The 21,648-nt window shown below is 43.1% G+C and overlaps 1 protein-coding gene across 1 annotated transcript in view; it reads right to left on the reverse strand.

Annotated features, from left to right (window-relative positions):
- Positions 1-21,648, reverse strand: part of SH3RF2 (SH3 domain containing ring finger 2) — a 192,160-nt gene that overhangs the window by 151,042 nt on the left and 19,470 nt on the right. Inside the window, exon 2 of the mRNA XM_077473005.1 lies at positions 18,807-19,220. Coding sequence (XP_077329131.1) covers positions 18,807-19,184 — 378 coding nt within the window. The 5' untranslated portion in view covers positions 19,185-19,220. The remainder of the gene's footprint in view (positions 1-18,806; positions 19,221-21,648) is intronic.

Here is a 21,648-nt window from a genome sequence, read left to right on the forward strand (position 1 = left end):
GCTGGGCCTGGTACAACAGGGCCAGTTGTACTGGCTTATCAGGGGCCCTGACTGCACCCATGGAGGGAAGCTAAAAAGGTGGGCTTGGACTTTTATTGCTGTATCTATTCAAATAGGTTAGTCTCTCTGCTCATGTCATTTATTCATGTCTGTCTAACTTCTGTCTGGCAATGCCTTGAAATATTTCTACAAATTGTTTTGACAATGTTTGTACTCAGATTGTCTGTGCTTGACTGATTACTGGCCTGTTGAATCTGCTATTGTCAGTCATTGCCTCAATCTAGACTCTGTTTAGGATTGGTTTGCCTGTGCCCAATCTGGCTATAATCTTGATGGTTTTATTACTGTCTGTGACCATCTGTTTGAGGACCAGAATAAATCTAATGTCTTTCCTGTTTGATAGTCAGCAATCACCTCTGGTAATAAAGTAAGTCCACTGAAATAAATGGCATCCAACTTAGTTCTGATTAGTTGTTATGAGATACTGCACACAACTGCATGCGCTTTAAACAGTTTGTTATAGACCACTAAATTAAGGCAACCTGGTTTACAGAAATGAACATTCACATATAAATACATAGAATATTCAGGTGTAGGTCAGAAATTCAAATGTTTAGGATATAGGTGGCATTTGGAAGTATGCTCCTCACTTACGCATGGCTGACTATATGTCCTTTAATCCCTGGATATTGCCAACTGCCACTTGTAAACGTCCTTAAAGGTCTGATAACAGAACACTTGGCAGCACATCAAAGTTGGAGTATCAAATATCTTACTGTTTGGAAACTTTTGCCTACATACGTGGCACGACATATAAATTCCTATAAACCTAAAATAGATTATCTCTCCGGCCATATAAAAACATTAATGAAAGATCATAATACGCTTAAAATTACTGTCACCAGAACTGCTCCCTTACAAGGTAGTGAACCTTAGCGTATTCACACATGCCAACATCACCTGTCTGATTTAGCCCTAAGCATTTGTAGTTCTGGAAAAAAATGTGTTACAAAGGAGGCAGACACAGAGATGCAAAGAGATGCAAAATTTCCTTTTTCTCCATCAAAGAAATGCGTTTAAAAATTATTGTTTACCCCTTCATTATGGAGGGTATAATAAATCTTGAACAAAATTTTGTAACTTTGGCATGTGTTAGTAAAACTGTACCTATCACCACAACTACTTAGTGTAATCAGGTGAAATATACCCTGGAAAACTAAAATGTAAACAAAGTCAGCTCTTCACCCAAAATCAATAGCCAAAAGAGTAAGAAATAAGCTGCTTGCAACCAAGGAAATATACAATCCTCCCAGTGACTTAAAATAAAAAAGATTGCAGAGCTCAAAAACCATTTAAGAAAGCCTGAATATTAGTGAACATTTCATAAGTGTTTCCAGAAATATTGCCTGTTGAGACTTCCTCATATGCAGCTAAGGGAAGAATTGGCAACTCACCAGAAATAGATGCTGCCTCAACCAAGGGTACAGCACACATGCTTTAAAGAGGAAGTAAAGCCTCCTAATAAAAAAAAAAAATTAACACCCTGTAAGACAAAGGCATAATGAGCTAGTATGCATAGCATACTAGCTCATTATAAATTACTTACCTGAAATCGAAGCCCCCTAAGTGATCCTTGTTCCCCTCCTCCGTCGCCGCCATATCTCCTGGAGTGACTTCCGGGTATTGCGGCACAATCGCCGCTAGGAACGGCACGCTCAGTGCGCCTGCGCGACGTTGTCTATGGTGCATGCGCCGTAGACATCGGTGCCTCTCATTTGCAAATATCTCCTAAACCGTGTAGGTTTAGGAGATATTTCTAGCACCTACAGGTAAGCATTAATCTAGGCTTACCTGTAGGTAAAAGTGATCTGTAAGGGTTTACGGTTTACAACCCCTTTAAGAAATCACTCTATGGTGTGGTTATGAAGGTCCAGTGTTTAGCTGTATCTATTCCTCCTCAGGATACTGTAGTGCCACAACACACAAGTTACCATAAAATAAGAAAAATCTTATAGTGTGGTAATTTGAAGTAAAGGAATGGTAAAAATAAACACCTGTGTGGAAAGTGATAATCAGTGTACACTTGTGAACCCCGATCTAGATTTTTGTTTTTATTATTCTTATTTTTTTTTTACACACAATTTTTTTTATAAAATTTTTTTCTTATAGCAAGAAGAAAAAAAACAATACAACGTATATTTTTCTCCACTCAAGAGGAGAAAACATACAAGGGCAGGCTGTACAGTGACTGATAAACATGATAGCCAATGAGAGGCTATAACGACTATCAGGCCTCCTGGTTCCCAGTTGTTGGTAGGATACCCATAGCATCTCGATGAGTGTGCTGTGCTCTCAGCACAAGCACAGCTTCATGTGATTGCAGCCCCACAGATAAAGACCCACTTCTGTGAGGATCCATACACTCGTCAGCAAGGAGTTAAAGCTGAACTTTGGGTTGTTCTAACCTATACACCCGTTCTCTAACTGCTGGCAAAAAAAAAAATCGAAATTCCCCACAGCTGTATAGTGGGGTGACAGATAAGGCCCCATCTAGCTTAGCTCTCCCCAAAGCATCTGTATCACCTACACTTATGGTTATTACTATACTAGCCCAGTACTGTATTGCCATGCTCATACAATTAAATAAAAAATATATGTATGATCTACACTTTGCCATTAGGCAAGTCGTGATGCTTACTATACATTTATTGCTTCACAAGCCTTGTCCAAATTTCTTCAGAGAACAGATCAGCTAAAATGACTGTTATTATTCCTTTTGAAAGAAAGAAAGAGAGATAGAGAGGCCACTTCGAGAATGTATGAAATAAGCTGTGGAAGATTTCCTTCACACTTAGAGTTGAGCACATGATATTACACTAAAAGGCTGTATTTTAAAACTAGTCATTCAGTAAAATTAATTTTATGCTTAAAAGCACTAGTAACATCCCCAGGATGAGAATCATACATATGAATTATTTTACCTATTTGAGAATGCAAAGTCATTTTTCATAGCATGAACATATCTACTACCTGTCTGACTGGCGTATCTGTCATTTTACTATACCTGGAAAACAATAATTTGTTTAAATATCTGTAAGATTTGAAAATGGGAATTTTCCAAACTATTACTTTAGCGATTTGGCATTAAATTATACATACTAAGATATGTACCATGTGCCATGTTGCCAACTGGTCCTGCTGAATAGCTGCTTAGCTTACAGGATAAGCCTGACAGACTTGCAGCAAGTGAGTGCAACATAAAAGCACAATCACTGTGCAGCAGAACTAAGCAGGGATTTCAGTCTATAGCAGATTCTGTATGTAAGGAGTGAAAATAACTGCCTCCATACACATGTCCTCTCCTGCACATACCGATAGCTATCTTACCCTCAGGTGCTCTCTTGCACATACTGCCTGCTGTCATACCATGGACACTCCTCTCCCTCACATAATGGCCACCTTTCTACCTTTTGCACTCCTCTCCTGTACATACTAGCCACTTTCATATTTTCTACCAGTTCTGGTGCATTATGGTTGTCATCATACCATTCTCATTCCTCTCCTGCACATACTACCTGCTGTCATACCCTCTGCACTCTTCACCTGCACATACTACATACTGTCATACCCTCTGCATGCTTCACCTGCACATACTACCTACTGCCATACCCTCTGCGCTCTTCCCCTGCACATACTACCTACTGTCATACCCTCTGCACTCTTCTCCTACACATACTGCCTATTGTCATACCCTCTGCTCTCTTCTCCTACACATACTACCTACTGTCATACCCTCTGTACTCTTCTCCTACACATACTGCCTATTGTCATACCCTCTGCTCTCTTCTCCTACACATACTACCTACTGTCATACCCTCTGCACTCTTCACCTGCACATACTACCTACTGTCATACCCTCTGCATTCTTCTCCTACACATACTGTCTGCTGTCATACCCTCTGCACTCTTTTTCTGCACATACTGCCTATTGTCATAGGCAGTACAAGAAGCCCAAAATTATGTGGTGAACTTTAAAAATAATATAGCAATGAGAGATTGTATGTTTGCCATGTAGCCTGTTACTGCCTGTCATCCCATCTGCAGCTTTCTATTCACCTGCAAATATAACTGATGGCATTATTGGCCGACAGCAAGATGGTGGAAAGGGGTAAGCAAATCATGCGACCATGAAGTGTGGTTGCATTTTTCATTATACAGCACCCCAGAAATTGGTGCTTTCAGACCAGTCTGAAAACAAGGTGAATATGTGTGCAGGCACCAGGAGATGCCTGATCTCTAGACCAGCACCCAAAAAGAACATTTAACTGATAAACCATAGAATGCTAAACATGTACCCTTTGTAAATATTTTGATCAATAATTGTATCCACATAGGAAAGTAAAGATAAATTACTGAAATACAAATTACAGGAAAAATTACTCAAAAATGCCTTGACACATTAGAGGACCAGCCCTGCTTATACGATACAATGGGCAACAAACCTATTGTTGGATACTTAGAAAAATAAGTCCAAGGTTTAGTCTTATACTCTCACCTCAACCTGTCTTTACATATTTCTCCCCATAAGAAATTGTATAAGTGATCTAATGGATACATGTCTACTTTTGTAATGCTTCCCCTAAAGATGCTTTGAGTTGGTCTAGTGAGGCCCGGAACGGAAAAGACAGAAAAGAAAAAGTAGTGCAGGGCCGGGCATGACCATGTGTTTAGGGGAGATAATGCATGGGTTAATATGAAGAGATAAAAGGGGAGGGGACAGTGAGTAAAGTCCAAGGGGGAGTGGTAATATATAAGGAGGAGGTGGGGCTGGGCTGGGGAACAGAAAGTTGTGGAGAAAGAAAGGAGGAGGCAGTTTTTTGCTCTGCTCCACCAACATGGCTGAGATGTCACTCGGATGAGGGTCTTTATGGATGACCAGGTGAGCGGATCAAGGTTGGAAGGTGAGGGTTGCTGTGCATGCAGAGTTTGTGGCCTCTGGCACTCTGTTTTCACCAGGACCCTCATTAGGGGGCCATGTGCCAGGCGAGGAGTCCTCTGGGGGGAACAATCTGGTCCCCCAGCAAAGAATAGCCAGCCGTCTGCCTGAGCAGGGTCTGGGCGGACTCCACGCCCCCAGCCCAGCTCATTATGGTGCCGCTTTCCCACACGCGAATTGCAGGACTACTACCTCCTCTGCCTGCATCGCTGCGTGGGGAGGAAGGCTCGGTGAGGGAGACTTATTAGTATGGCCATCGGGCTGCTTATAAAAAAATTAAGAGGACGGAGCTCCGCGGGTGGGCGTGGTCTATACGGGCGGCGCGAGATGGCACAAGATGGCGGTGGAAGGTTGAGGTTAACCTTTCAGGTCACAGCATGTGAGGGCATGTGTGGAACCGTGGCAGGAGGCGGAGCTTAGGGGGTGAGACAGGCACTACAACAGAGAGACTCCACGGCCCCCAGGACCTCTTTGCCTGGGGGGCTGATGACACCACCGGTCCTGGTCTAGGACGACAGGTCGGTAGGTGAGCTGTCAGTGTGCGAGGCCAGGCGGCTGTTGGGGTTCCAGTCAGCCCGGTAAGTCAAATAATGCCTAAATGTTTTAGTTTAAGTTACATTGCAGGATTTGTTGGGGGTTGGAAAGGGGGGTGCAATGTCGGTTGCAGTTGCTCCACCGGGAACAGAGGTGGTGGATGCTGGCCCACAAGTGGCGGGCAGTGCACCTGCCAGTTTGGGGACAGTGTCGCAGTGGTGGGGTTGTCAGGTAATAGTAGGATGGAGATGGTAAGGATTGCAGACGCAAAAATAAAAATAAAAAAATAAAATAAAATAAAAATGTGAGACCTACGGGTGCTTTGAGGGTCCCCTGGGAACACAATTAAATAGGAGGTCCGGGATACAATTTGAAAAGGCAAGTGTGTGGAGATCTTCTCGTTATGGCCCCCCCTTAAAATAAATAAATAAATAAATAAAAAAAGGGGAATTTAAATTTTAAGTGTATAAGGTCAAGCAGGAAGATTAAGGGAAAAAGGATGAAGGTAAGAGGAGGTACCGATTGCTTTTGCGGAAGGCAGTCGCCATTATGCGATTGTCATGGGGGGGAAGAACCCGAACCTGGTTCGGCATTGTTCTGTTATATGTAGGCCATTGGTGGGTGCACATGTTAAAAAGGGGGATCTGATTGGCTATGGGATGATGAGCAGTTTAGACCGCGCATTTCGGTATGGCCGTCTCTTCGTGGGGATCAAAGGATAGCGGCCTCTGGATGCGGTTTCTGTAGTAGTAGAGGACCCCGAAGCAGTTCCTTCGGGGGGGGGGGGTATACCCACCTCTGGACGGTTAGCCGAAAAGAAAAGGGGGTGGGTTGGCAGTGCAATGTGAGCTCCTGTCAGTTCGCTGGTTTTTGACGTTAAACACAAGTGTTGAAGGGGTGGGGGGACCCATCCATTGTATTGTGGCTTCATGTGAGGACAATGTACAGGTGAACCTAGTCACACAAGGGATGATTTTTGGAAGGGGGTGAAAAGGTTGCAGCCTTTCATAAGTTGATACCCGGATAAGGAAATGGCGAGGCTGCTTGCTTCTGGGGTTTTTTAATGGTGTCTACAGCAGGGGTGGTGCCTGAGAAGGAACCAAACAAGTTTCGCCTCGTTTCTCCACTTATCTGTCAAGAAAAAAAAAAAAAGAGTTCTGTCAGAATCCGATGCGGGGTGCACTGTGTCTGATACTTCAGGTACACAGCTATAAGGTGTGACAGAAAAGGGGCGCCTATGGCAAACTAGGAATCCGTGTTCCACTTGCTTACAGTTTATTCGGAGAGCTTTGGCTGCTGGATAAATGCTGGCAAGAGGAGTTTTTTACTTGGATCGATGCCTGCCCATGGGTTGCTCAATTTAGTGGGCCATGATTAGATGATTAGTTCTTTACCAGAGTGGGGGGGTAGAGACGTGTCAGTCCCTGATTCAATCATACATGCCTTGGACGTTTGTGTGTTGGGCCGCCTTCCTCCGGTGTCTGTGTGATTATACTTTATACATTGTAGCACATTGCAGGTAGGTTCATTAGTGCCATTGGTTGCCAAACACAGGGGCCGATGAGGGATATTGTACTATTTTGTTTTGGCATTGTGATTGTTTCAGGGGTTACAGAGGGTCGCCTGCCAGTGACCAAGTTGGAGGTACTATGGAAGGGGGTGTGGGAGGCCCAGGGACGGCGTGAGGTACAGTTGAGGACTTGAACATACTGAACATGTATACCACTCACTAATTGGTTTTTAGAGGTTAATGCACATTACTACTGCTCACTGATTGGTTGCAAGAGGTTAGTGCACAGCATTACTGCTCACTGATTTGTCTATGGCACCATGTTATTTTGAAGAAGATTTCCACCTCCAATTTGCTTACTTTTGCAGAACACGATGTTAGGCTTAATGACCACACTTGTAGGCAGGACTTTCAAGCATGCTCCTTTACCTCCCCAGTGGGCAGCATTCAGCAGAAGTGATGGTGGATATGACCTCAGGGGGACATGATATACATATGAATGCCGCCTCTATTTAAATATCAATGCCACAGTCCATGACTATTTACATATTAATGCCACCACTATTTACATATTAATGCAAGTTATTTACATGTAAACACGGTCTGCAGGTAAGCCATCTGTATATGGCAATAGGGCAGAGCTGGGCAGCAGCAGTTTACACTGAGGTATCGGGACACAGCACGGGACTAAAACTTCAAGGGATAAGGGAATTTAAACTGGGATAGTTGGCAAGTATGAGGCAGCTGCTTTGGGCCCCACTACAATGATGGGGCCCAGGGCAGCTGCCCCTTTTGCCCTGCCTTAAAAACGGTCCTGCTGGTACTGAAGGGAAAACAACTGCAACAAATCCAGGGGAGAAGTTATAGAATATGAAATGTCTGTATTCTGCTGCAAAACAACATATAATTTAAATAATTTAAATAACACATAACAACTTTACATTTTATTTTCTCCATCAGCTCACCCCCACAGTTATTATCTTTTGTATCACTTGACCCTCCCACTTAGACTTTAAGCTCTAACGAGCAGGGCCCTCTGATTCCTCCTGTATTGAATTGTATTGTAGCTATTCTGTCTGCCCTCGTGTTGTGAAGCACTGCACAAACTGTTGGCACTATATATACCCTGTATAATAATAATAAATATATTTTATAGATATTATTGTGACTTCAATCTGCTTAAAGTATATACAGTTATGTTAAAAATAATAGCAGTGTGTTTAAAAAAGTAAAGCTCAAAATCCTTGTAATAGCTTTTCTTTTCATACACGCACAATCTATTCCAACTCAAAGCACAAAGAAAAATGTTTCAAATTTGTTATTGCGTTACAGAAAGTGAAGAAAAAATGTCTGCATTTTTCTTTTCAAACTTAAACATTTACTGTATAAACTGAGAAATTCTTAAAGATTTATCATTCATGTGAATCACTGAAATAATATTTAGTTGTATAACCTTTGTTTCTAAGAACTGCTTCACATCTATGTTGCATGGAATTGTCCAACTTGGCACCTGTGAACAGGTTTTCCAGCCCAGGACAATTGCACTACATTCCACAATTTTTCTGCATTTCTTTGTTTTACCTCAGAAACAGCATGTTTTATGTCACCCCACAAGTTTCTATTGGATTAAGGTCCAGGAATTGGGCTGGCCACTCCGTAACATTAACCTTGTTGGTTTGGAACCAAGATGTTGCCCACTTACTGATGTTTTTGGGGTTGTTGTCTTGTTGAAACACACATTTCAAGGGCATTTCCTCTTTGGCATAAGGAAACATGACCTCTTCAAGTATTTTGATGCATCCAAACTGATGCATGATCCCTGTAAGGCCCAACATCATAGTATCAGCACCAGGGGCGTAACTATAGGGGGTGCAGCAGTCGCGACCACAACTGGGCCCTGTGCTACAGGGGGCCCATGCAGCCCCCTCTACATATGGCCAGCAGCAGCATAGGCAGCTAGGGGTACCAGTGCGCCATGCACATGGCTGGAGGTGGAGGGTGACTAGCAGAGCTCCATGCTCGACTATCGCACTGGCTGCTCTTTAGTTGTGCATTCCCCGCATGACCTGTGTCCTCGGCTGGCTCCTCAGAGTACCCTTCTCCTGCTCCATGCATTGCCCCTCAGTCCGATGTCTGTTCTCCCCATCCAGAGTCCAGCCCCCCCCCCCCGAGTCCGGCCCACACTGCACTGCATACTTCTCCCGGGTAAACAAACTTTAAGCACACAGATGCAGTGCAGCCCTATGAGAGCCGGCTCCCCGGAGGACACTGCAGGCTTATCTGCCAGCCCTCCGCCTCCCCGTCATACACAGATGATGAAAGGTCTTTCTGGGAGATATGCTGATCACCCGTCCAGCACACTGGATGGAGCCCAGGCCAACATGGATGAGTGCGCGACCTGCAGCTTGGTCATGGTGAGTTAGAGGACCCCATCCCCCACACACCATTACTTACCCCCTCCATCTCCCCCTGTGGACAGGGGCCCCTTCTCACATGGGGACAGGGACCCCCATCTCCCCTGGGGACAGGGACCCCTTCTCACCTGGGGGCAGTAACTTCATCTGCCCTGGAGAAAAGGACCTCATCTCTTCTGGGGACGGGGACCCCATCCTGCCTAGGGACAGTCCCCCAATGTGGCACCTAAAAAAAAAAAAAAAAACTACTAATGCCAGTGGTGGAACTACAGGGCTCACAAAGGTCATACCTTTGACCACGCCCTGGAGTTCCACCGCCGGACTCGGACAGAAGGGCCCTGGCTGGGGTTCAGGGGGGCCCTTCATGGTTTCTTGCATCAGGCCCCTGAAGGTTCTAGTTACGCCACTGATCAGCACCATCCCCATATTAGGATGCTTGCACCACCATGCTTCACTGACTTTACAGTGTACAGTGGCTTGAATTTAGTGTCTATCTGGGGGTCGTTTGGAAAACTGTCTGTGGCCCCTAGACCCAAAAATAAAAATCTTTCTTTAATTAGTCCACAAAATGTTGTGCCACTTCTCCTAAGGCCAATCAATGTGTTCTATGGCAAATTGTAACCTCTTTAGCACATGCCTTTTTTCATCAATGGGACTTTGAGGGCGCTTCTTGCCCATAGCACACACAGGCCTCTTTTAATTGTTGCACTCACGGGTAACATTAGACCTTCTTTGATCACCCTGGAGCTGATCATTGGCTGAGTCTTTGTCATTTTGGCTATACTTTGATCCATTTGAAGGGTAGTTTTCCATTTTTTTCCATGTCTTGCTGGGTTTGGTTGCAATTTTAAAGCATTTGAGATCATTTCAGCTGAGCAACCTATCAATTCCTGTACTTCTTTATATGTTTTGCTCTCTCCAATCATCTTTTTAATCAAAGTACACTGTTCTTCTGAATAATGTGTGGAACAACCCATTTTACTAAGATTTTCAGAGAGAAATGCACTATACCAAGCATGTACAAAATTTTCTGTAAAAACAGTGATTGATGTGGTTAGTGATGATGGACTGCTATTATTTTGAACACAACTGTACTTTCCCAATCACGAAAATCTCACATAAGCTTTAACATGTTAATGTAATTTCAATAGTAATTGTACTTTTCAATACTAAATATGAAGCTTTTATAAAATACCAGGTGATCCTGCCATGTTGGTCCTTGTTCATACACGTGTTAGCCCTCGTACACAAGGTTGGACATTCCGACGGAAAATGCCCAATCGGACAGTGTTGTCTGATAATCCGACCGTGTGTGTGGGCTCCATTGGACTTTTTCCGTCGGATTGTCCAACCAACAATTTGAGAGCTGGATATAAAATTTTCCGACAATATGATCCGATCGGACTTTGTCCGATCTGAATTCTCTACAAACAATTGGACAAAGTGCCACGCATGCTCAGATCAAATTACGAGACCAAAGCTATTGGCTACTAGCCGCAACGTAGTCCCATTGTAACGAACAGACGTCTTCGCATTCTGAACAATCGGATTTTCCAACAACTTTGTCCGACAATGTGTATGCAACCCCAGTTTCGGACAAAATCCTGTCGGAAAAAATCTGACGGATTTTGTTGTCGGAATGTCAGACCATGTGTACAAGGGCTTAGAGGTTCCCAATGCTCTCTCCCTATCTCAAAGGTGTGCTGGAAAATGAAAGGAGAAGCAGCACAGTAATGAGATTATCTCCATGTCACTATCCTTCCTCTTTCTATCAGCATGTTTTTTGTCAGCACATGAGCCACTTGTGCTGCATCTCACTATCCAGCCATGCTGTACTGCGAGTGCTAGTGACTGATACCAGGTCAAAGTCATGTACTTACAAAACTTGCATTTAAAAATTAATGATTTATAAATAGTTATTTTTTACAAGGTTACATTAATTTGTGTCTTTTATATCTGTCTAGAGTTCTGCTTTAAAATTATGTATTTTATATACAAAATGTGAGGTTTTGGTTGTGCAGGCTAAATAATTACAGAATTCAGTACAACAGTACCGTATTTGCCGGCGTATAAGACGACCCGGCATATAAGACGACCCCCTAAAAACCTGCACAGTTAAAATGTTTTGCCCGTACTCACCGTTTAAGACGACCCCCGATTCCGAGGCTTCCGACGCTTCATATCCCTCTTCTTCTTCGTTCTTGCTGGAGCCATTTCCTTCTTCCTTCTGGTGCTGGAGCCAATCACGGCGAGCAATGTATTCTATTAATGAATACAAAGCCTGCTGGGATTGGCGGAGGCTGTTACATCATCAGCCCGCGCCTCACTCTCAAAGCCAATCGGAGCAGGCTACTGTGTGTAGCCTGCTCGGATTGGCAGAGATTGCTGCTCCAATCCGAGCAGGCTCTGTATTCATTTGAATACATCGCTCACTGGGATTGGTTCAGTGGTATATACTGTATGTAGCCGAAGCTACATACAGTATTACCGGACAGCCAGAAGGCATCCCAGCAGCGGACCCGGCGTATAAGACGACCCCTCCTTTTTGCTCAGTTTTTTTAAGTGTAAAAGGTCGTCTTATACGCCGGCAAATACGGTATATTAGCAACCCAACAAAGAATATGTTCGGTAAACTGATCACGATTCATGCCCAGTCACAGCTAAGTAACATTTTAGTTTGACTATAAACAAATTATAGAACATCACCCTTCTATAAATTCTCACTGAATTTACAATCGACTGATAGAAAAATGAATCTTTAGTTTGAAAACCCAGGTATTTTGACAGGCCTAGTACTAACATGTACAAAACACAATATTGTTTAATATTGCCAGTGCTCTGATCTTTAAGCCAAACCAAACACACTCTGGCTGTATTCAATGTCAGACATGACGTAGATTGCTTGTCTTGCTGTGTGTGAACAGGTAAGAGATTCCTCTGAATGTTCTACTTAGTTCAGGTTCACACAATTTTCTCACTGATAAATACATCTAATGAACTGTGTGTCTTGGATTACCAAATAGTTTTGTAAAGAACATTAGTCTTCTCCAGAGGCGGCTCTCTAATTAGGCAAATTAGGTGGTCGCCTTAGGCCTCACACTCCTAGGGGCCTTGCGGCTGCCTAATTTGCCTGACGTGTATGTGGGAGGGAATGTCCCCCTGTCAGTGTCCCCACTGAACAAGCCGGATGGATGAGTTAGGGTCTCTACTAGTATGCAGTTGTATCGCTGCTATATCATCAGTGCTGTGCCCACCACTACTCTCTGCATTCTCCAGCACCCCTCTCAGTCTCCTCCAGGCAGCACCGCCTGCAGACAAATTATAGAGGTGGAGGCGGAGCTGACGGCCGCTGCTGAACTCAGGAGGGATGCATACACATGCAGGAGATCGTTCTACTACAGGAGGACACCGGATGTGTGGAGGGAGGTGAGCTGACAGACTTGTGTGAGACTTGTGTGCGGGGACTTGTGTGCAGGGACTTGTGACTTGTGTGCAGGGACTTGTGACTTGTGTGCAGGGACTTGTGACTTGTGTGCAGGGACTTGTGACTTGTGTGCAGGGACTTGTGACTTGTGTGCAGGGATTTGTGTCTTGTGTGCAGGGATTTGTGTCTTGTGTGCAGAGACTTTTGTACAGGGGCTTGAGATGGAGGAGGGGGCGGTAAGAGCAGTGTCTGCAGCAGGCTGGGAGGCTAGTTTTGGTACTGTGTTGCAAACTTCAGTTGCTCTATGCATGCCACTGCAAGGTGGCCTCTGCACTGATGGAGGAATAAAGTAGGGCTCATTCACACCATATACCACTTTTCTAACATGTGCACCCCTCTCACATCTAAACAGACCCCTGAAGTCTCACTTTTGAGACAGGGAAAGGGACTAAGGACATCCATTCCCCAATCCCTTTCTCTGCAGCCTAAGCTGCACTGCAGATGATTGAACAGGAGACAGAGGCTCCTGTTAATTCATAAACCAAAGCATAGTACACACAGTCACACACTCACTGTGTTCATTTCGAAAAGGAAGGGGCTGGTAAATTACATATTTACCATCCCCTTTTCCTGAAGGTCTCCCACAGCAGTCAGCAGGAGAGAAGAGGAGGGAAGTCAGCAGCGCTCTGGGGGGACATACAGTTATTTTTTTATTGCTTTAATTTTTTTCCCATTATGGGCCTTAGTGGGGCCTCATGTCTAAGTTTTGCCTAAGGCCTCACAAAGTCTAGAGCCACATCTGGTCTGCTCACAGTTTAAAGAGAACCAGTCACTTTGCCCAGTGCTTCCAAGTATGATGGAGCATGTGACCCAGGATGCAGCGCTCCAACCTGAGCTGCCAATCACCACACCCAAGCAAACCAGGAAGTCCTTAGTGGTGACTGCATTTGTTTTATTTTTTCACACAGTTCTTTACTTTAACCTGGTAATCCTGCCATTAACACATTTCTTGTCCTACGTTGACAACCTTACTGAGCAACATTGACACCCTAGGACATTGAGCGTATTATGACTATGTAACATCTACCTCTTCTCTATAGCAGGGATAGCTAACAAAAAGCAGGGAACAATGCTAACTCATAACAGGCCTGGGGTAGAGGAGTTAATTTACCAAAAGGCAAATAGACTGTTCACTTTGCAAGGGAAGTTGCACTTTGCAAGGACATTTCTCCCAGAGTTTAGTGAATAAGGTGAAAGCCTTCTGACTTCCATTATCTAATCAAGTGCAAGCAAAAATGCATTTTATTTTGTATTCATGTGATTGGGTACTCTTTGAAAAGTGAAATTTCACACATTAAGCTCTGGAGAAAACTCCCTTGCAAAGTGAGCAGCCTATTTGTCTTTCGTAAATAAACCCCAGAGAGTACAGGAAGTTATCCGCTTACAAGATTTCTGATTAAATAAACAGCTATTTTTTGCACTTATCAAAGAGATAAAATAAAATATATGTTCAATCATATAATTTAACAGACCAAAAGGGAGCAAATAACATTTATTGCTAGAATTTATATACACTAAGAGGTCCGCCGAGGACCTGCGTGCACTTGAAATGCATTGGGAGGGGTCTTTATGTGCTGACGTCACGCTGACATTTCCCAGAGCCATCAGAGTGATATCGGACCATTTGTTTTACTATATGCCATGTGGCATTTTATATGTATTGGCCATTTTTTATTACAATAAATTACTGCACTGTGTACTCTGGGCCCCATGGTGTGAGCTTTTTTGCCAAGGATATCGGAGAGCTGGTGATTGCCTGGTGAGACGAGATTGGCTACTATACATGTCCCTGTGTTTTGGCCATCTGGTGAGTGCATAAAAGAGGTGGAGGTTTTGCAAATTACTAGTGAAAGATTGGAGAACTTTTTATGCACAATAAGTTGAAGAAGACCAGGGGTTGCGACTATCAATCTAGGAGCTTTCTTTTTTGCACAATAGCACTTTATAAGAGACTGTTTTTCATTTGTTTATTTTTTGCTTGGGGTAAAACTTAGCCCTCAGTCACACTGGTGCAACTTGTCATGCAATTTTATTGTTTCAAATCGCTTGACAAGTTTCACCCTATTGTCCGCAATGGAAGCGGTCAAATCGGTGGTTACCCCCATACCCCACCTGTTTGAATAACTTGAAAGTTTGAAAGTCCCATCTCCCTGCTCCCGTTTGCCTCCAAGCTCATCGGATGCTTTGGTTCCTACAGTCCGACTTCCAGCCACAACATTCCACTGACACTGCCCTACTAAAACTCACCAATGACCTACTAACTGCTAAAACCAATGGCCTGTATGCCATGCTCATACTCTTGGACCTCTCTGCCCCATTCGACACAGTTGACCACCTGCTCCTCCTCAGCAAACTCCACTCCCTTGGCCTCCGTTATTCTGCTTTATCCTGGTTCTCCTCCTACCTATCTCAGCGCACTTTCAGTGTCACTTACAACTCCATCTCCTCCGCTCCTCTTCCTCTTTCTGTTGGGGCACCCCAAGGATCCGCCCTTGGGCCCCTCCTATTTTCTCTCTATACCTCTTCCCTGGGCCAGTTGATAACCTCCCACGGCTTCCAATACCACCTCTACACCGACGACACCCGGGTCTATCTCTCCACTCCTCAACTCATCCCCTCGATCTCCTCACAGATCTCAAAGAGACTGAATGACATATCAGTATGGCTGTCACATCACTTTCTGAAACTCAATCTTTTTAAAACTGAGCTTGTTATATTTCCTCCTTCCCGCCCCCCCCATAACTTTACCATTAAGATCAATAGCTCAACCATTGGTTCCTTCCGCACATGCCAGGGTGTTGGGTGTAATCCTTGACTCTGACCTCTCCTTCAGCCTCTACATCCAATCACTGGCTAAATATTGCCACCTTAACCTCCGCAACATCTCCAGATTTCAACTAACGACACCACAAAGCAACTTATTCAGTCCTTGGTTATTTCCTGCCTTGACTACTGCAACTCTCTCCTTAATGGCCTACCCTTAAGCAGGCTACCCCCCTTCAGTCTATTATGAATGATACTGCTAGACTAATACACATCACTAACCGATCCGTGACTGCTGCTTCTCTCTGCCAATCCCTTCACTGGCTTCCCCTACCCCACCGTATAAAATTCAAAATACTAACCATAACATACAAGGCCATGCACAACATCGCCCACAGCCCCATCACCAACCTCATCTTCGATATCGCCCAAATCGCCCCCTCCACTCCTCCCAGGACCTCCTACTCTCTAGCTCCTTTTGTTACCTCTTCCCATGCTCACCTTCAGGACTTCTCCAGAGCCTCTCCCATCCTCTGGAACTCCCTGCCCCAGTATGTCCGATCAGCCCCTAACCTGTCCACCTTTAGGAGATCCCTGAAAACTCATTTATTCAGGGAAGCCTATCCCACCACCACCTAAGAACTGTACCTGAGCCACCCCCATCAAAACATCCTCCACAGTGATTACCTTTTGTACCACCACCCCCTCCACTTAGAACGTAAGCTCTAAGAGCAAGGCTCTCCTGTCCCTTCTGTATTGAACTGTACTGTTATTGTGCTGCCCCCCTCTACTTTGTAAAGCTCTGCGTAAACTGTTGGCACAATATAAATCATGTATAACAATAATAATAATGAAATCACAGATGTCTTCCAAGTAGTACCTGAAGTAGTACTACTTTGAAATCATGCTACTTCAAGTAAAGTAGCATGATTTCAATGTCATGTTTGGTGTGTCTGGGGGCTCAAGCATCATATTAATTGTTTTGAGTGTTGTATATTCAGTTTCGCACTATTTAGCACTTTATTAGACATTCACAGGATATTTGGTTGTTTTGAGTGCTGCACTACTACGTTTCGTATTCTTTATATAAGGTTGGCCTATGACCTTTCTTTGTGCCAGATGCTCTCTCCTCTTTGAGTGATCACTCATATTGTTTAGCTGGATTTTGACTTATATACACTAATGTCTGTGTATTTTTGGACACCTCTGACATGGAGCTTACATAGGGGTGGAACACAAAGAAATGGAGCAGCAGGGGAAAGTGGCAAGGCTTAATATGACTGGATGGAAGGTTCTTACAAATAACTTGTTGTTTTGCCTTGACAGCCTCTTGAAGTGCATCAATTTTTCCATTGGTGGCAGCCATTTTGGACTAAAGTAGAATTTATAAGAATGAACCAGCTGGCCTCAATAGTTATAGTTTATATCAATGCTGTAAATAATGATTACTATTTTGTGATTAGAAGATCCATATTCTGGTTGTACACTTTACAATCTGATTGTACACCACTCTTTAATTTACTGATAATACTTGGTGTTAGAACCTAAACTAAACAATCCATTTGATTTAGGCTCCATTCACACCTGAGCGTATCTATTTACTGGTGTTTTTTCAGGAATTTTTTTAAACTTTTTTGCAGCTTTTTACAAGCTTTTTAAAAGTGTTTTAGAAGCGTATTACACCCATTTTACAGCTTCAGGCATTTTTGTTTAGCCAATAGAAAGCACTAGGGGGAGGAGAGGGAGAGGAAATTAGGGGTGAAGAGATGCTATTTAAGCAGAAAACGCTTGTAAAATACTTTTAAAATGCTCAAGTCAGGCATTTTTATTGAAGTCTAGGGGGCCAAAAAATGCTTGTAATCTGGCAAAAGAAAGCTCATGCACTTTTTTGAGCTTCAGGCATTTTTGCTTCAGGTGACAGAAAGCTCAGATGTGAACAGGGGCAATTGAAATTAATGGGATTTGGTTTTTTGAGCTTTTTAGAGCTACAAGCTTCAAGCCGAAAATAACCTCAAGGCAGCTCTGGCTGCCTGTAAAGAAAGGACTTAATACTCACCTGTATTGCCACTCGCCCCATCAACATTTACTCTGTTGAAAAGCTCTAGAGCAGTGGTCATCAACCTTGTCCTCAGGGCCCACTAACAGGCCAGGTTTTATGTATTACCTTGGGGAGATGCAGACTAGAATATTGCTATCACTGAGCAGCAAATTATATCACCTGTGATGTATTTCAGTTATCTTGCAAATCTGGCCTGTTAGTGGGCCCTGAGGTCAAGGTTGATGACCACTGCTCTAGAGGAATCTTCTGCATTCGTTACACTTCTGGGTATGTCTGATGCCTTGTGCTGTGCTGCATGCTGTGGTTCCATCTGCTGTCTCCTACTCCACTATATTGTCCCATACTGATGTATTAGTCATTATACGGAACCGCAGAGTTTCGAGGGGACCAGGCATCCAACATTTTTAGAAGTGCCGTGTGCTGAAGAAACCTTTACCTCCATAGTTCTACAATATATGTTTTACCGCACATTACTGCAACGCAAAAGTGTGAGAAGCCAATCTAAATGAGGCAACACATCTATTATTCAGCTGGGAAATATGGTGTTATACAGCTTTATAAATAACAGTTTCATTGGCATACAAAGCACTGTGTGTCACCAGGAATAATATGTCTGAAATAATTCTATAAATAATGTGCTCGAAAAAAAAAAAAACAGCAATCAGATGAAAAAAAAGGAAAGCCCTTTAACAATGCAGTATAGGAAACAGGCCACCAGTATGTCCTCCAAGCCAAAATGTAAGTTACAAATTGTAATTCTGAATTTTCATTTTTAATCAGAAACACTCCAACATCTATTTGAAAAATGTTTTACATCGACAAGTGCCCAATGTACGCCTTTCAGCTCATTGATATCTATACATTCTGTGTGAAAACAGGAATATTAAATACAAAAGGCATATAGACATAGTGAGGAAAAGCCACAAATAGCTTTTTCTTAATACAATTCCCGTCATTACTATGACATTTTCTCATAACCGAGACACATAGATTATGGGATTTTAAAACATTTCAGTTTCAGAACACAAATGCATGGTGCTTCTTACCCCTTCCAAAGGCATCCTTTTCTTTGGAAACAGCTTGTAGTTTGATTCATGGTTTGATTTCTGCTCACGAGACCTTCTGAAGGAGTCCTGGGCAAAAAGCCCTCCCATTCTTTGAAAGGAATTTTTTCTCATCAGGCCTTTCCCACTTTTTATACTTTCCAGTAGGCGTACTAACAACAAGTTTGCTGGCAGCTCTTCTATGCTGCAATGTACCGGGGTCCTGCATTCTGGGCACCTTAGCTCTTTTCTAGATTTCACAATCCGCTGCAAGCATGTTTTGCAGAAGGTATGCTGACATGGCAACACCTTGGCCGTAGCATCCAATTTTCCCAAGCACACGGGGCAGTCCAGAAGATCAAGAATGACCAAATCATCCATGTTGGTTGATCAGAAGATCACATCCATATAGTCATCCTACCATAAAAAAATAAAATAAAAATAAATAAACAAATAAAAATACAATTAGATCACTAGGTGCTCAATTCACTATGTGGTTCCAGTCATTCTTGAATTAGGAAGTCTCAATCCCTATAGTATAGATATGAAGGAGTTGTTATCGTGCACTATACAGCCATTCCTCATGAGACACTTTGCAGATGTGCACCTTATAGCTTAGTTTCAAGTGAGTCATTTGTGATTCACAAATACAAAAGACTTTATAAAACGCTGCTGCTTTCTCTTCGTGTGCCTGTCAGGATCAGAGCTGTGCTTTGCAGAAACACTATGCCACAAGTACATGTTCCTTGCAGCACAGAGGTAACGTGGAAATCAGCAGCTCTAGTATTGTCTATGGCCATAAAACAGCAATCTTTATGGACTGTACTTAAAGTATAACTAAAGGCAAAACTTTGAATTAGAAAACATAGTAGGTTTTAACTGCTCTCTGTGCCCCCCGTTAGGGAGACTCGCCCTCTCTATCTGTCCTGTTTACCATTATCATTGAAAGGGAAAGTAAAAGAAAATCTCAAATTTGGGTTGTCCTCAGAAAAATAATGGAGGGAAAATCTTCCAATGGAGAAACTGGGTCTGGTGGCCTCAAGGGAGTCCCTTAAAGCGGAGGTCCGCCCACCGCTGCGAAAATTCAAAAACCAGCAGATGCGCACACTGCAGCTGCTGACTTTTAATAACTGGACACTTACATGTCCTGGAGTCCAGTGATGTTGGCACCGCAGTTGATGTTTCCATCAGCTGTTGGGTGCTGCCGCCGCCATTGCGAGTAATGCCCCGTACACACGAGCGGACTTTTCGACATCCAAACTCCGACGGACCGAGTCCGTCAGACTATCCGATCGTGTGTGGGCTGCAACGGACTTTAGCTTCGCAAAAGTCTGACGGACTTTAGAAATTAAGCATGCTTTAAATTTTCCCGACGGAACTCCGCCGGACCCGGTCCCCTTCGAAAAATCCGCTCGTGTGTATGCTACTCCGACGGACTAAAACCGACGCTAGGGCAGCTATTGGCTACTGGCTATGAACTTCCTTATTCGAGTCGGGTCGTACGTCATCACGTTCGAATCCGTCGGAGTTTAGTGTGATCGTGTGTGGCCAAGTCCGTTCGGCCGAAAAGTCTGTCAGAACTCCGTCGGAACTCCGGCGGAACTCCTTTGGAAGTCTGTCGGACATAAGTCCTCTCGTGTGTACGGGGCATAAGGGGACATATGGACAAAACTTCAGTGTAACTATGTACCAGTGTTAATTTTAGCAGCAAATTCCAATTTAGTTTTAGTTTTAGGACTAAAATGGCATTTTATTTTTAGTCCCATTTTAGTCTTCTGAAATTGTTTTAGTTTCAGTTGACGGTACATTTTAGTCGACTACAATGTCCTACCTTTTAGTCGACTAAAATCTCTAGTACATTTTAGTCGACTAAAACTCATTTTAGTCATCTGAAATCGAATGGGTGTAATTAAATTATAATGCATTAGTTAACATTTCTCTACAATTTCCAAACTCATTATATACTGTTGGAGTGAAAAATCTCATATGTTATTTTTAAGGTATTGAGGTATGCACTAAAGGCCAGTGTTCATTTTTAAATCAAATTTCAATTTAGTTTTGGTCTTCGTCTTTTGACTAAAATGCCATTTTAATTTTAGTCCTATTTTAGTCTTTTGACAAAAATGCCATTTTAGTTTTAGTCCTATTTATGTCATCTCAATTGTTTTAGTTTTAGTCTTATTTTAGTCGACTAAAATAGTATTCCTTTAGTTGACTAAAATGTTTTAGTCAATGAAATGAACACTGCAATGTACGTACTTCTGCTTCCTGCTTTTCTTAGTAATCTATATTAAATAGGCACATGACCAGCAAAATGTTGCAGTATCTTGCGAAAGGTTCACCGAAAAAATTCTAGGGCCTATTCACACCACTGCTTTGCATTAACGTGTATTTTGTTAGGGAAGCTAATTATTCACTTGAATGGGCTGCCCAATACATCACTTTAGACTTTAGACATCACTTTGAAATCTAATGCAATGTGGTCAGCCCTGCTCAGCACTTTTCTGCTGGTCTAAAGAACACCTACCTTTATGTTATGGAGATAAGAGTATAAGGAGCGTTATGTAGTTCAGCATGAGAGAACTGGGCAAGACTAGCAACTCTGGCTTGAGATTTAAAGTGTTACTAGACCCACAACAGTAAAATCAGTCTGTATATGCAGTAAAGCATGCTTGTCATACTCAATGTGGAAGGGATTAATCATCTACATTGTGTAAAAAGGCTGTTTGTCCCATCTTCTCTGATTCCCCCCATTTCTCCACAGTCCCCAAACAATCTCCCACTAAAACAGAGCCTTGGGGGCAAGCTGTACATACTCAGTTTGGTGTGTATTGCTAGAGACTTT

This window comes from Lithobates pipiens, unplaced genomic scaffold (assembly GCF_037356315.1).
Source record: "Lithobates pipiens isolate NorthernLeopardFrog02 unplaced genomic scaffold, aLitPip1_a1.2 Scaffold_8, whole genome shotgun sequence".
NCBI classification, from domain to species: domain Eukaryota; kingdom Metazoa; phylum Chordata; class Amphibia; order Anura; family Ranidae; genus Lithobates; species Lithobates pipiens.